This window comes from Benincasa hispida, chromosome 1 (genome assembly GCF_027475165.1).
Source record: "Benincasa hispida cultivar pf3 chromosome 1, pf3_genome.v1.1, whole genome shotgun sequence".
NCBI lineage: Eukaryota > Viridiplantae > Streptophyta > Magnoliopsida > Cucurbitales > Cucurbitaceae > Benincasa > Benincasa hispida.
In genome coordinates, this window is record NC_143478.1 from 12,325,089 (window position 1) to 12,340,302 (window position 15,214).

General features: G+C 40.6%; 1 protein-coding gene across 1 annotated transcript; it reads left to right on the forward strand.

Annotated features, from left to right (window-relative positions):
- The first annotated feature begins 10,007 nt into the window (after positions 1-10,007).
- Positions 10,008-12,230, forward strand: LOC150038242 (uncharacterized). Its single transcript, XM_090312505.1, has 4 exons — positions 10,008-10,338; positions 10,453-10,799; positions 11,232-11,435; positions 11,688-12,230. Exons 1-4 carry the CDS (start codon positions 10,008-10,010, stop codon positions 12,228-12,230), a joined length of 1,425 nt encoding a protein of 474 aa, XP_090168631.1.
- Positions 12,231-15,214: the final 2,984 nt, after the last annotated feature.

Below are 15,214 nucleotides of genomic sequence, written 5' to 3' on the forward strand. Positions count from 1 at the left end.
TGAGATCTTCAGTAGCAGTAATGATCTGCCTGACACCTCTGAAACCCATTGTTGCTCATAAAGCTATCAAACTCCTTATACCACTTTCTGGGAGCCTGTTTGAGACCATACAGACTTTTCTGAAGTTAATGAATACCTGTGGCTGTACTATGTAAATTTCTTCCTCCAAAAATCACCATGAGGAAATATTGTCTTTACATCTATCTATTCCATGAACAGATTCTCTTCTACCACTATCGATAATATAGTTCTAATAGTAGTTAGTTTAACTACAGAAGAAAATATCTCATTAAATTCAATACCCTTTCTGTTGAAATCCTTTGATTACAAGCCTTACTTTGTATCTTTTGCTACCATCGGGTTCTTGCTTCATTCTATAAACCCATTTATTCTGCAAAGCTTTCTTTCCTCTTGGTAACTCAGTTAATTTCCATGTATTATTCATCATAAGAGAATCCATTTCGTCTTTCATGGCCAACTCCCACTTGACAGAATCTTCCAGTTGAACAACTTCATCATAGCATTCAGGTTCACCTCTGTTAGTCAATAATATATAATTTAAAGAAGGAGAATACCTGTGTGGTGGTCTAATAGTTCTGTTAGACCTCCTAACTGAAGGATCTCTTACTGAAGAGTTCCATGAGCACGTTTGGATCGCTCCGATCTCACAGTGATCGAAATACAACAATATACATTCAATGCACAGTTATGCAAACAAAACTTAATTAATGGCATGCTAAGAATAAGATATAACAAGGGAAAGAGTTCCATACCAATTGAAGACAATCTTCAATCTTTGGAACTCAACGCAGCGGAACCCTCCAAGCGATCTACCAATGCCCAGTAGCTGTGTCAACAATAGCAGCACGAACAACCGCACGAACACGAACGACGGGGGGACGACACCACCAGAAAAGAGCTCGAGTATTCTCGGAGTGAAAACCCAAAGCGTGATCTTTGGTGAATTTGGTAGAAGAAGGAGGAAACACGGATCGTGTAGGCGATAAGCAAGTGGGAGGGAAAATGACACTATCGCATAGCAAAATGCTTATCGTTTAGGAGAAGCTACACGATCGTGTAGGTTTTACTGAATGATCGTTTAGGAAATGGTATACGGTTGATAAGTAAAATCGGCACAATATACGATCGTTTAGAGAAGCTATGAGATCGTGTAGGAACTAGTGTGTGATCGTTAAGGCACGAGGTGGACGATCATTAAGGCAGAGAGGAGCTATCGTATAATCTCTCGATTCTTTTAAGCGATCGTTCACTTATCACCAACGTGCGCTCTCTTGATTTCTTTTGGACAATTTGACGAACGATTGATTCAAAAATGAAACAATTTCATTTTTATTTCATCGGTTACAATAACCGATGCTGCCCCACTAATCCACGTCCAAACGTGATTTTTGGCTTAATTATCATATAATTAACCAATTAATTAATAATAAATATAATCATATTATATTTTTATCCTATGGTTTGATATCACATATCTACTATAGTATTTTCTCCTCTACTTGATATAAATCATATTTATATCCAATTTCCTCCAAAATAATGTATCTCATACATTTAGTTAATTATATCATATATAATTAATCAATCCAATTATATCATATATAATGGAATTTCCTCTTGTCAATTTGAACATTTCAAATTAACCTAAACACTGGTTCTTGACTTTATCCAAGCTACCCAGGGGACCTAATGAACCTGTGGCTCAAAGCTCCAACGGTCCGTGGATAGCTAATTAAACTCTTTAGCCACGAGATCCACCATCCGTTAACTTTCAGGTATTCCACTAAAGACCAACAGCTGAACTCTTCTTACCACAGATATATTTCTGTGTCCATCGGATATAACCAATCATGAGTACGATGACCCTTCACATATGCTCGTAAGTACAGCTGGGCCAAATTACCATTTTGCTTCTGTAGTTACATCTCACTCTTTAAGTACCACTGATTCTTCTAATGAACAATACAACATAGTCCAACTATGTGTGAACCCTCTCGGGCCAAGAAAAGGTGTATGGCGCCACATTGTTCAAGCCCCGGAATCAGCCCTTAAGGGAGCTATCTATTTACTTACCCCTACCTCAGGGAAGGAGTGAATTCTATCTTGTGTAGCTGAGTTCCCAGCTCCCAAATCAGACGAATCCCTAAAATGGTAGGTTTGAATCGGCGACGTGGCCACTCGTACCCATATAAATCAAAGGATCACCCTCAATGGTAGGAGTTCCCAACTCACTCAAGACTGAGGTCATGTTACCTATGGTCATCCTAGTGAAGTGAAGTCTCTTTCATGAACAATGTTATATAACGAGACATTAACACTTCGTGGTCAGGTCTTATACAAACTCTTTATATAGGACGTGCCCGCTCGCATGTCCCCAACACGAATGATCAGGATCAAACCATCTGTGACAAGTCACAACACTTGTGACCATTCTACAAAGCGGGTCGCGTCTGTAACATTACCAAGATAAGGTTTCCCTCCTATATCCATATACTACAGACCATTTTGAATATCACTCAAGACATGATCCACTTTTATGTCATCACATACATGCTTGAGTCACATACAGATAACCAGGATTTTTATGTTTATTGATTTGTGGTAAAGAAAATAAAAAAAGTAACTGAGCAAAATAAAATATGTGAAGTAAATATCATTTATTAACAACACAAGCATTCGTACAAGCTGTTAACAAACTACAGGACACGAGACTTTAAGGCATCAACCCCAACACTAATTACTATAGATGGTGTTCTCTGAGCTTCATCAGGCTCAACAACTGGTCTATTAGGTATCGCAACTGGTTCCTTAAGTTCTGGAACTAGTTCTTCAGACTCTTGTACCGGTTCTTCAGGAGTAACTGTACTCTGATCTTCACTTTTTGTTGATCTGGTCTCAATCCCAGGAAGACTTATATATTAAGTCTTCTCTTCTTTACTGTTTTTTATATCAGAATCAATTGTTTTTCTGTATTTGCACAAAACTTCCTCATTAAAGATCACGTTCCTGCTTCTAAGTATCTTCCTGTTTTGGTCATCCCAAAAACTTATACCCCATATTAGCACGACCATATCCAATTAAGTAATATTTCTTGGATTTGGCATCTAACTTACTCCTGTCTGCAGCATTAATGTGAATGCAAGATAGACAACCAAAAACCTTTAGATGAGAAAGGTTTACCTGTTTACCGCTCCAGACTTCTTCAGGCAATTTCAAGTCTAGAGATATGGTCGGACTTCTATTGATTAGATAGGTTGTCGTGTTGATTGTCTCTTCCCAGAATGTCTTAGGCAATCCTGTATGTAATCTCATGCTTTTGGCATGTTCATTTAGTGCCATGTTCATTCTTTTAGCCACACCATTCTGCTATGGTGTCCTTGGAATGGTCTTTACCATCACAATTCTATTATTTGTACAGTACTTTTTAAATTCTCCATCAACATATTCACCACCGTTGTCTGACTTTAAGTTTTTAACTTTCAAACTTGTCTCATTCTTAACCATAACCTTCCAAGTTTTGAAAACATAGAAAACTTCAAATTTATATTTGAGAAAATAAGTCCATACCTTCCTGCTTGAGTCATCAATGAAGGTCACATAATATTTGGAACCGCTAAGAGAAGATACTTCAGAAGGCCCCCATACATCTGTGTGAACTAACTCAAACTTTGTTTGTTTTCACGTTGCTCCAGTCTTTTAGAAACTAACACGTTCTGCTTCCCAAATACACAACTTTCACATAACTTGTGTTCAACTGCTTTTAGTCCCAGTAACTTTCCTTCAGAGTGAAGAATTTTCATACCTTTTTCACTCATATGTCCCAGTCTGTTGTGCCACAAATTAGTCTGACTCGAACTATCAACAACGGCCACCATATTTTTGTCACTGTTGTTGACGTAAAGAGTTCCTAACTTGTTTCCTCGAGCGATTACTATAGCACCTTTGGTAACCTTCCAGTTTCCTTTGCCAAAGAACACGTCGCATCCTTCATTGTCTAATTGTCCTATAGAAATCAGGTTTTTCATCATATTTCGAACATGGCGTACATTGCAAATTTTCCAAATTGAACTATTTGCCAATTTTATATTCACGTCACTAATCCCAATGACGTTCAAAGGTTCTCCATCAACAAGATATACTTTTCCATGATTTCCTGCAACATAATTTTCCAAAATGTCACGTTGACCAGTAGTATGAAATGATGCACCTGATTCCAGCATCCATGTATCGTGAGTGCTTTCAACTGCCAAAGTCAGAGCATCTTGAATTTCATCGGTAGCAATATTTGCACCAGCTTCATTTTCCTCACTCCGGTTTGATCTTTGCAGTTCTTTTCAAGTGTCCAGTCTTACCACAGTTCCAACATTCAAACCTGTTGTTTATGGACTTGCCTCTCTTGTTTTCGATTTCCCTCTGTTTCCACGACTTTTGCTATTACTCCTTCCTCCATCCACATTCAATGTTGAACTAGAAGTAGAAGTAATACTTGTGTCCTTTCTGTGAATCTCTTTTGCGAGCACAAAATCTCTAACCTGTGAAAACTGCAATTTCTCTTTATCACATGAATTAGAAAGTGTGGCTTTCATGGTTTCCCAACTATCAGAATGATCTCAACAACAATATTGCATTTACTTCGTCAGAAAATTCTAATTCAACATCAGCCAATTTATTTATCAACAAATCAAATTCATTTAAATGAGCAGTGACAGATGTACCTTTCGCTATTTTCAAATTAAAGAATTTGGTTGTGAGATACACCTTGTTGTTTACTGAAGGCTTTTTATACATGTTAGATAGAGTCGCCATCAGTCTGGTTGTGGTTGTCTCCTTCGCTACACTGCTTTGCACATTTTTTGTCAAAGTCAGGCGAACAGTCCCCAACACCTTTCTGTCCAATTTCTTCCATTCAACTTCTCCCATGCCATCAAATTTTCCTTCTAATGGAAAATCCAATACTTTGAAATGCAAGTAATATAATATCTGACACTTCCAGAAAGAAAAATCTGATCCATTGAAAATAACCAATCTTTCATCTCTTTCCGACATCATTCTACAATTCAATCAGCTCTGATACCACTTGATAAAGGATAATAATATATCAATCTAAATTAATCAACTAAAATTTAGATAATATAAATTATCCAACAAACCCAGATCAAATTCGAGTTCCAAATTATGCAGAATAAACAATTTGTAACTCAATGGCTTAAAAGAATAGATAAACCAGCTTAAGCTTTTAAGTAACAAGAACGATAATAAATCAAGTTTAAAGGAAGAGAGATAACACCTGGTTTATACTGGTTCACCCAGTGTGGGCTACGTTCAATTCTCTGCTACCGATGCAGGTTCCATTAAAATAGTCAAGGAGAAGAGTACAAGAGTTTACAATGCTCAAGAATTATTTCTCTCACTTTTCTCTCAAAAGAACTGCTCACAAATCACTCTTACAAAGCTCACAAAACTCTCAAAAGAGGAAGAAAAATGCTCACTGTGAGACAACACAAAGAAATCAATTCGACGACATATATATATATGTGTGTGTTCGCTTAAGAAACTCTCGACACACTGCTTGTAAAAAACCACTACTAATTTGCATTTTATAAAAGAATTTCCACCGCCCCAAATTCATTCTTCATCATTACTCAACTCCATTTTGGTCAATGAGAGACTTGCTTAAGAGTTAAGCATAAAACAAAGAAAATAGGCATTGGTTAGGCTTCATTTTTTTCTTAACAGGTAGTATGTGTTTGGGGTGTAAATTATTTTAGTTTGAGAAAGAAATAGTAAATACTGTAACAAAGAATAAAAAAAATGATGAATGTATTCACTCTAGCAAGAAGTAGTAATTATAATCTTAGAATATTCCTTACCCAAACACCTCATGGTGGTTAAACAAATCAAACACTTCATTCGAAAATTTATTCAAAAGGTCCCAATTTTGTAAATCTATATCTACATGGGCAATAAGGGGAGAATTTTCATTTTCCTTTTTTGCCATTTTAAATTTTTGAAGAAGTCTTAATTTTCCCTCTTTCAATATAATTTATTTTGACACCACATTGTAGCATACAATATCGCACCTTTCGAATTTTTACAAAATTGCCTCACTCATACAGACACATTCCTTCACATTATAATTACCAAATTTTCAAATAATAAATACAAAAATTTCTACTTTTCTTTGATCTCATCTTTTTCATTTTCAGAATTTTATGGAAAGAATTTTAAAATGAAGTTTTTTATCTCCATTTCAGGATGGTCTTGATCCTCCTATATCTGTTGTATCGGTTGCTTTTTCTGTAACATCCCGCACCTTTTTTCTTATTATTATTTATTAATGATGTAATTTTTCTTTTTCAGTAATTGTCCTTAGTTAAAGAGCATGTTTGGAATTTTTGAATTTAAAGTTTAAGCGTGAGGATTTAAGTGTTGGCATGGAAAATATTCAAATCATTCAATTTTTTAAACTCAATTTCGAAATTTATGGCAAGAATTTATTTCCTTTGGAAAATGAAAGAAATTAAATGGTATAAAGTGGATTAAGAAAAGGATTTAATTAGAGTTATACTATTTTCCTTTTATTATTATTATTATTAGTTTTTTTTTAAAAAAAAAAATCAAAAGAAGCACCCACCCCCCATCTGTTTCACGCAATCTCTCTCGCTCGAACGCCCCCCACCCTCACTGCCTTATCCGACCGCCGCACCTTCATCGCCACTCACAGCCGTCCGACTACTGTCGAGCCCTCCCACAACCCAACTCGCCTCCCTCAACGGATCCGACAGGCGCACCCTCCTCACCAGATCTGGTAGGTGAACCCTCCCACCAAATCTGGCAGACGCGTCGTCGCCCACCGCTCGAGCCAGACCTGCCGCCGACAACCACGCCTCCCTTACTACTTCCCTTCATCGCCCATCGTGTCGATCTCACCTAGCCGATCTAAATAGCCGCTACCACTACAGCCCCTAACCGCCGCACTCCACCACTGTCTACCAGTAGCTTGAGCCGCTACCGCCTCCAGTCGGGTTCTCCACCGTCCATCGCCGTGCTGCCTATTTTCTGCTGCGTGGGTCTTCGTCGGACGCTTAGTTTTTGGTAAGATCTATTTTGTGGTTGAGTTTCTTGAAAGATTTTGGATGCCCACTAAGTTGGATTAAAGGTTAAATTAGTCACATTATTTTGATTTTAGATTTGAGCTTGGGAAACTACAGCCGCGACTGTCCAGCAGATTCAAGATCGTTCGACAAGAGTTTTGGTAAGAGTTATAGTCCTTATTGTTGGCTTGTGGGCACGCTTTGATTATTGAATTAAGTTGACTTAACCCTTGTATCTTTAAAGTTCCAAGTTGTCGTCTATTGGGGGTTAAAATCTGTTGGAAGGAGATTTTGGAGTGGTTGTTAATCACGTTCCTTGGGTAAGCTTTTGGTGTGGTTTTGACTCTGAGATGTCGCAATTATTTTTTGGACTGAACCTTAATGGTTGTATTCGTATGTTAGGGTCGTTTCTTCAAACTGCGGTCATCGCTTGGTTGTCTGAGTTTATTTGTGGATTTTCGATTCAGGTAAGTAATCTTACCACTGGAACTGCCCACGGGCCAGGCTTTAGTTGTATGTTAGCATGATGAGTGTAGGTTATGGTAAATGTTAGCATGTTGATTGATAGTATGACCTGAATCAAAGTATATTCTAGCACGAATTCTGATTTGTTTACCATACAACTAGGTACTTGATTGTTAGTATGAGGTGGTATGTGTTTCCATATGTTGGTATCTGATCTGCTGATGTTGAGACATACTTGTATGTTGTGGAACTATGATGTTAAGGTATATATGAATGTTGTAGAATATGTTGTTGAGGACTATGTGTATGTGGTAGAGCCATGGTATCGAGGACTACATGTATGTCATAGATTCGTACGGTGTTGATTTTTGAATATTGAGACTGTGTGAATGTCCTCACTGATTATTTAGATGCTCATCAGTTTGTGTTTCCTTTGGGATTCACCAGTTTTGTGTTTCTTTCGGTATTCACCAGTTTTTGTTTCCTTCGGGATTCACCAGTTTTATGTTTCCTTCGGGATTCACCAGTTTGTGTTTCCTTCGGGATCCACCAGTTTTGTGTTTCATTCGGGATTCACCAGTTTTGTGTTTCCTTCGGGATTCACCAGTTTGTGTTTCCTACGGAATTCACCAGAGGTAGTGGGCATACTTAACTACAGTAGGATAGGACTCAGTATATGTGTCATAAGTGGGTATCTAGAGGACATAGAAGCCTGACCCCAGTGGTGGGGTTACTTACTGAGTATTTCATGCTCATTCTTTCTTATGTTGATGTTTCAGGTAAGGGTAACGATGCACCGGCGATGGCACAGCGAAATTCATGATCGTGCCATTGAGACTAGTTTTTACACTTCCGCATCATGAAATTTAGAGTCCTTATTTTTTTCACTTAATGTTTAGTTTTACTGTTTGAAACTTATTATGAAGGATTGTTTTTTTTATACTTTTAATAGTCTTTATGAATCATGGGTACCATATTATCGTTTTAACAATTGCATTTAATAAATGGATTTTGAACTTCTCTTGTCTATTTAGCATTTATTTCAACATAACGGAGTGTCGTTTTAAGTCCATGCATGCATGTATTTTAGTAACGACCTAACTTAAGTCCTAGAGGGTCGGGTCGTTACAGATGGTATCAGAGCCTATATTTTGGGTTCTGTAGGCTGACTTACTACGTAAGTTTAGATAGTCCCTGTGGCCAGTAACAGATTCCTTGTCATCGCCAGGTACGTTCTATTAATGAAAGTTTCAATGCATATATGAGAATAGTGATGTTGTATTTTAAATGCATGATGCCTGAGAAAGGCCCAAAAATAGTTAGTTAACGTACGAATTTATGACAGGACATGGCACCTAAACGTAGAACAAAGAAAACAGTTAGAGAAGAAATGCAAGCAGAGAGAGAAGGGAGTAGTCAAACTGCTCCGACAGCGCCAATTCCGCCTATGACCCAAGTGGATGAAAAGGCAATGGAAGCCCAAATTAGTGAAGTTGTTGCAACCGCTCTGATAGGGAAGCTGCAGGAACTGATCTGTAGTACGATGGTAGGACAGGCTACCCAGACTCAGGCTTAGGAGGAACCGATGCCACCCGAGCCGTTACAACAAACTCGTCCGCAGGACAAGAACACGTAGGGCTTGTCTCTTGAGGCCAAACATCTGAGGGATTTCCGAAAGTATGACCCTCGCTCCTTTTATGGATCGTTAGGGGACCCCACCAAGGCAGAATTATGGTTGTTGTCTATCGAGACTATTTCGTTTTATGAGGTGCCCGAAAGAGCACAAACTGCAATGCGCAGTCTTCATGCTGACTGGTAATGCGGCAATATGGTGGCGTTCGGCAGAAAAAATGATCGATATTAGAGGTGAACTTGCAACCTGGGAACAGTTCAAGAAACTCTTTTATGAAAAGTACTTTTCGGCCAACACCCGATATAATAAGTAGGTAGAATTCTTGAACTTGAAGAAGGGCATTATGTCGGTGGAGGAATACGAGTAAGAGTTCGATAACCTGTCTCATTTTTCTCCTGAGCTAGTGGCCATTGAGACAGCGAGGACCGAGAGATTTATTCAGGGCTTGAGGAATGGGATGCGAGGGATGGTGCATGCCTTAGATCTCAAGATGTATGCTGCAGCACTGCGAGCCGCTGTGAGGATTGATGTCGACTCCGGAAGGAGAGGAATACAGGAGGTCACTCGAGATTTGGACCTCCGCAAGTCAGAAAAGGAAGGTTGAGCACAGGACTCTTGAACATTAGCAGAGGGGTCAGAACACAGCATATGTTCCACGTCAGTGGGGACAATAGAGTACCCAGGCTGGGAATGGCAGGAAGGATAGACCGATATGCACCACTTGCGGTAAGCAACACTGGGGACGTTGTTTAGCTGGCTCTGGGATTTGTTTTCGATGTGGCTAGAAGGGGCATATGGCAAATAGATGCCCTAGGAAGAATGTGCCTGAGCACAGGAGCCAGCCCGTAGGCTCGTTCCAGGGAGGCCCGAACCGCCAGCAACAGCAGGGAAAGGTATTTTCTACCACTTGGCATGAGGCCAAGAAGTCAGGCACCGTGGTGACAAGTACACTTCCCATTTTGGGACACCATGCTTTTGTTTTATTTGGCTCTGGCTCTTCGCACTCGTTTATATCAACTGTATTTATGAAACATGCCATGTTAGACTCAGAACCGTATCCATTTGCATTGTCCATTTCCACTCCATCGGGAGAGATCATGTTATCTACAGAAAAGATAAAAGCATGTCAGATAGACGTAGCCAATCGCACATTAGATGTAACCCTGATAATTTTATATATGTGCGATTTTGATGTTATATTAGGCATGGATTAGTTAGCTGCTAACCATGCCCGCATAGATTGCTCTCGTAAGGAGGTTATCTTTAACCCTCCTACAGAAGCCAGTTTTAAGTTTAAAGGGGTATGGACCGTAGTCCTACCCAAGGTGATATTCGCATTGAAGGTCAGTAGGCTATTTGACCAAGGAGCTTGGGGTTTTATGACCAGTGTGGTGGACGCCAGGGAGAATGAAGTTACCTTGACTTCGGAGCTAGTAGTGAGGGATTTTCCAGATGTGTTTCCAGAAGATCTTCCCGAATTGCCCTTGCAGCGGGAGATAGATTTTGCCATTGAATTGGAGCCTAGCACAACCCCTATTTCGAGGGCTCCGTACAGGATGGCCCCGACAGAGTTTAAGGAACTGAAGGTCCAATTTTAGGAGTTGTTGGACAAGGGTTTCATTCGCCCTAGCGTGTCACCATGGGGTGCACCTGTTTTGTTTGTGAAAGAGAAGGATGAATCATTACGTCTGTGCATTGATTACAGAGAGTTGAACAAGGTGACTGTCAAGAACAAATGTCCCCTTCCCAGGATCGATGATTTTTTTGACCAGTTATAGGGAGCTACGGTATTCTCTAAGATTGACCTCCGGTTAGGGTACCACCAGCTGAGGATATAGGATAGTGACATACCCAAGACAGCTTTCCATTTGAGGTATGGACATTATGAGTCCATAGTAATGTCATTCGGTCTAATGAATTCACCAGCAGTGTTCATGGATCTGATGAATAGGGTGTTCAAAGAATTCTTCGACACCTTCGTGATTGTTTTTATTGATGATATTTTGATTTATTCCAAGATAGAGGCCGAGCATGAGGAGCATTTGCAGAAAGTTTTGGAGATGTTGAGGGCCAATAAGCTATATGTTAAGTTTTCGAAATGTGAATTTTGGTTGAAGCAGGTGTCTTTTCTAAGGCATGTGGTATCCAAGGAAGGTGTCTCTGTGGATCCTACAAAGGTGGAGGAAGTTACGGGTTGGGCTTGTCCAACCACGATCAGTGAGGTGTGCAGTTTCCTGGGGTTAGCAGGCTAGTACAGATGGTTTGTGAAGGATTTCTTTCGCATAGCCGCCCCATTAACTCAGTTGATCCGGAAGGGAGCAACATTTGTTTGGAATGAGGCTTGTGAAGATAGTTTCCAGGACCTCAAGCAGAGGTTGGTTTAAGCCCCAGTTCTTACAGTATCGGACGGATCAGGTGGTTTCGTCATTTTCAGTGATGCATCCTAGAAGGGGTTGGAATGTGTTTTGATGCAGCAGGGTAGAGTAGTTGCTTATGCTCCACGTCAGCTGAAGAAGCACAAACAGAATTCTCCCACGCATGACTTGGAGTTAGTAGCGGTGATTTTTGCTCTCAAGATCTGGAGACATTACTTGTATGGAGAAAAGATACAGATCTTCACCGACCACAAGAGTTTGAAGTACTTTTTCACTCAGAAGGAGTTAAACATAAGGCAAAGAAGGTGGTTGGAGCTAGTAAAGGATTATGATTGTGAAATTTTGTACCACCTGGGGAAAGCAAACGTAGTGACTGATGCTTTAAGCAGAAAGGTGGCCCATTCTGCAGCTCTCATTACCAGACAGACTCACTTATGTAGGGAACTGGAGAGGGTAGAGATTGCAGTAGTCGTGGGGAAGGTCACGGCACAGTTAGCACAGTTGTCGGTGCAACCAAGCCTAAGGCAGAAGATTATTGATGCGCAGCGAGACGACCGTTATCTGGAGGAGAGAGTTCGTAGGGTGGAGTCAGGCCAGGATAACGAATTCTCAGTGTCAGCAGAAGGTGGCCTTCTTTATTAAAGGCATCTGTGCGTGCCGGCGATTAGTGACATTAAGGATGAGTTGTTGTTAGAGGCTCATAGTTCCCTATTCTCGATCCACCCTGGCAGCACCAAGATGTATCAGGATCTGAAGCGTTACTATTGGTGGAATGATATGAAAAAAGAAGATACGGAGTTCGTCAGTAAGTGTTTGGTGTGCCAGCAGGTGAAAGCCCCAAGGCAGAGGCCAGCAGGCTTGTTACAACCATTGAATGTACCCAAATGGAAGTGGGAGCATGTGTCTATGGACTTCATCGTAGGGTTTCCTCGGATAGTTAAAGGTTTCACGATGATATGGGTCATTGTAGACAGACTTACAAAGCTAGCACATTTCATACCTGGAAAGTCCATCTTTTCAGTGGATAAGTGGGCATAGATATACATGAAGGAAGTGGTAAGATTGCATGGAGTGCCCGTGACCATTGTGTCGGACATAAACCCTTGTTTCACGTCTAACTTCTGGAGGAGTCTCTAGGCGGCTTTGGGGACCCCATTAAACTTCAGTACAGCATTCCACCCTCAAACTGATGGGCGGACAGAGAGATTGAATCAGATACTGGAAGACATGTTGCGTGCCTGTGCCATAGAGTTTTCAGGAAGCTGGGATGCTCACTTGCACTTAATGAAGTTTGCGTACAATAACAGCTACCAATCTGCAATTGGGATGTCACCCTTTGAGGCCCTATATGGGAAGAATTACAGGTCCCCTGTGTGTTGGGATGAGGTAGGAGAAAGGAGATTGTTAGGATTTGAATTGGTGCAGACAACGAATGAGGCAATACAAAATATCAGGGCTCATATGCAGACAGCTCAGAGCAGACAGAAGAGCTATGCCGATGTAAGACGTAAGGACCTGGAATTTGAGACTGGGGTGAATATGTCCTTAAAGGTGGCACCCATAAAAGGTATTCTGAGGTTTGGTAGGAAAGGAAAGTTGAGTCCGAGATTCATTGGACCTTTCGAGGTCCTGGAACGAGTTAGCCCTGTAGCTTACCATTTGGCCTTGCCCCCAGCGTTGTCTTCAGTTCATAATGTCTTTCATTTTTCGATGCTAAGGAAGTATGTGACAGACCCGTTCCACGTAGTTGACTACGAGCCCTTACGATTGAATGATAACTTGAGCTACGAGGAGATGCCTATAGGGATCCTTCCCAGAGAAGTAAGGACATTGCGCTGTCGGGAAATTGCTTTTGTGAAAGTCCTGTGGCAGAACCACCAGTTCAGGGAGGCCACCTAGGAGCGAGAGGATAAGATGAAGGCCTAGTACCCTAAGCTTTTTCAATGATGAAGTTTTGAGGACGAAATTTCTTTGAGGGGGGAAGAATGTAACATCCCGCACCTTTTTTTATATTTATTAATGATGTAATTTTTATTTTTCAGTAATTGTCCTTAGTTGAATAGCATATTTGGAATTTTTGAATTTAAAGTTTAAGTGCGAGGATTTAAGTGTTGGCATGGAAATTATTCAATTTTTCTAACTCAATTTGGCAATTTATGGCAAGAATTTATTTCCTTTAGAAAAGGAAAGAAATTAAATGGTATAAAGTGGATTAAGTAAGGGATTTAATTAGAGTTATACTATTTTTCTTTTATTATTATTTTTAAAAAAAAGTAAAAAGGAGCACCCACCCCCCATCTCCTTCACGCAATCTCTCTCGCTCGAGCGCCCCCACCCTCACTGCTTTATCCGACCGCCGCACCTTCACCACCCCTCATAGCCGTCCGACCACCGGCGAGCCCTCCTTACAACCGAGACTCGCCTCCCTCATCGGATTCGACAGGTGCACCCTCCTCACCAGATCCGGTAGGCGAACCCTTCTTACCAAATCTGGCAGACGCGCCGTCGCCCACCGTTCGAGCCAGACCTACCGCCGACCGCCACGGCTCCCTCACTACCTCCCTTCACCGCCCATCGTGTCGATCTCGCCCAATCGGTCTAAATCACCGCCGCCACTCCAGCCCCTAACTACCGCACTCCATCGTTGTCTACCAGTAGATTGAGCTGCTACCGCCTCCAGCCGGGTTCTCCATCGTCCATCGTCGCGCTGCCTATTTTCTACTGCGTGGGTCTTCGTCGGACGCTTAGTTTTTGGTAAGATCTATTTTGTGGTTGGGTTTCTTGAAAGATTTTGGATGCCCACTAAGTTGGATTAAAGGTTAAATTAGTCACATTATTTTGATTTTAGATTTGAGCTTGGGAAACTACAGCCACGACTGTCCAGCGGATTCAAGATTGTTCGACAAGAGTTTTGGTAAGAGTTATAGTCCTTATTGTTGGCTTGTGGGCACGCTTTGATTACTGAATTAAGTTGACTTAACCCTTGTATCTTTAAGGTTCTAAGTTGTCGTCCATTGGGAGTTAAAATCTGTTGGAAGGAGATTTTAGAGTGGTTGTTAATCAAGTTCCTTGGGTAAGCTTTTGGGTATTATGGTTTTGACTCTGAGATGTTGCAATTATTTTTTGGACTGAACCTTAATGGTTGTATTCGTATGTTAGGGTCGTTTCTTCAAACCGCGGTCATCGTTTGGTTGTCTGAGTTTATCTGTGGATTTTCGATTAAGGTAAGTAATCTTACCACTGGAACTGTCCACGGGTTAGGCTTTAGTTGGATGCTAGCATGATGAGTGTATGTTATGGTAAATGTTAGCATGTTGATTGATAGTATGACCTGAATCAAAGTATGTTTTGGCACAAGTTCTGATTTGTTTACTATACACCTAGGCACTTGATTGTTAGTATGAGGTGGTATGTGTTTCTATATGTTGGTATCTGATTTGCTGATGTTGAGACATACTTGTTTGTTGTGGAACTATGATGTTAAGATATATATGAATGTTGTAGAATATGTTGTTGAGGATTATGTGTATGTGGTAGAGCCATGGTATCGAGGACTACATGTATGTCATAGATTCGTACGGTGTTGATTTTTGAATGTTGAGACTGTGTAAATGTCCTCACTGATT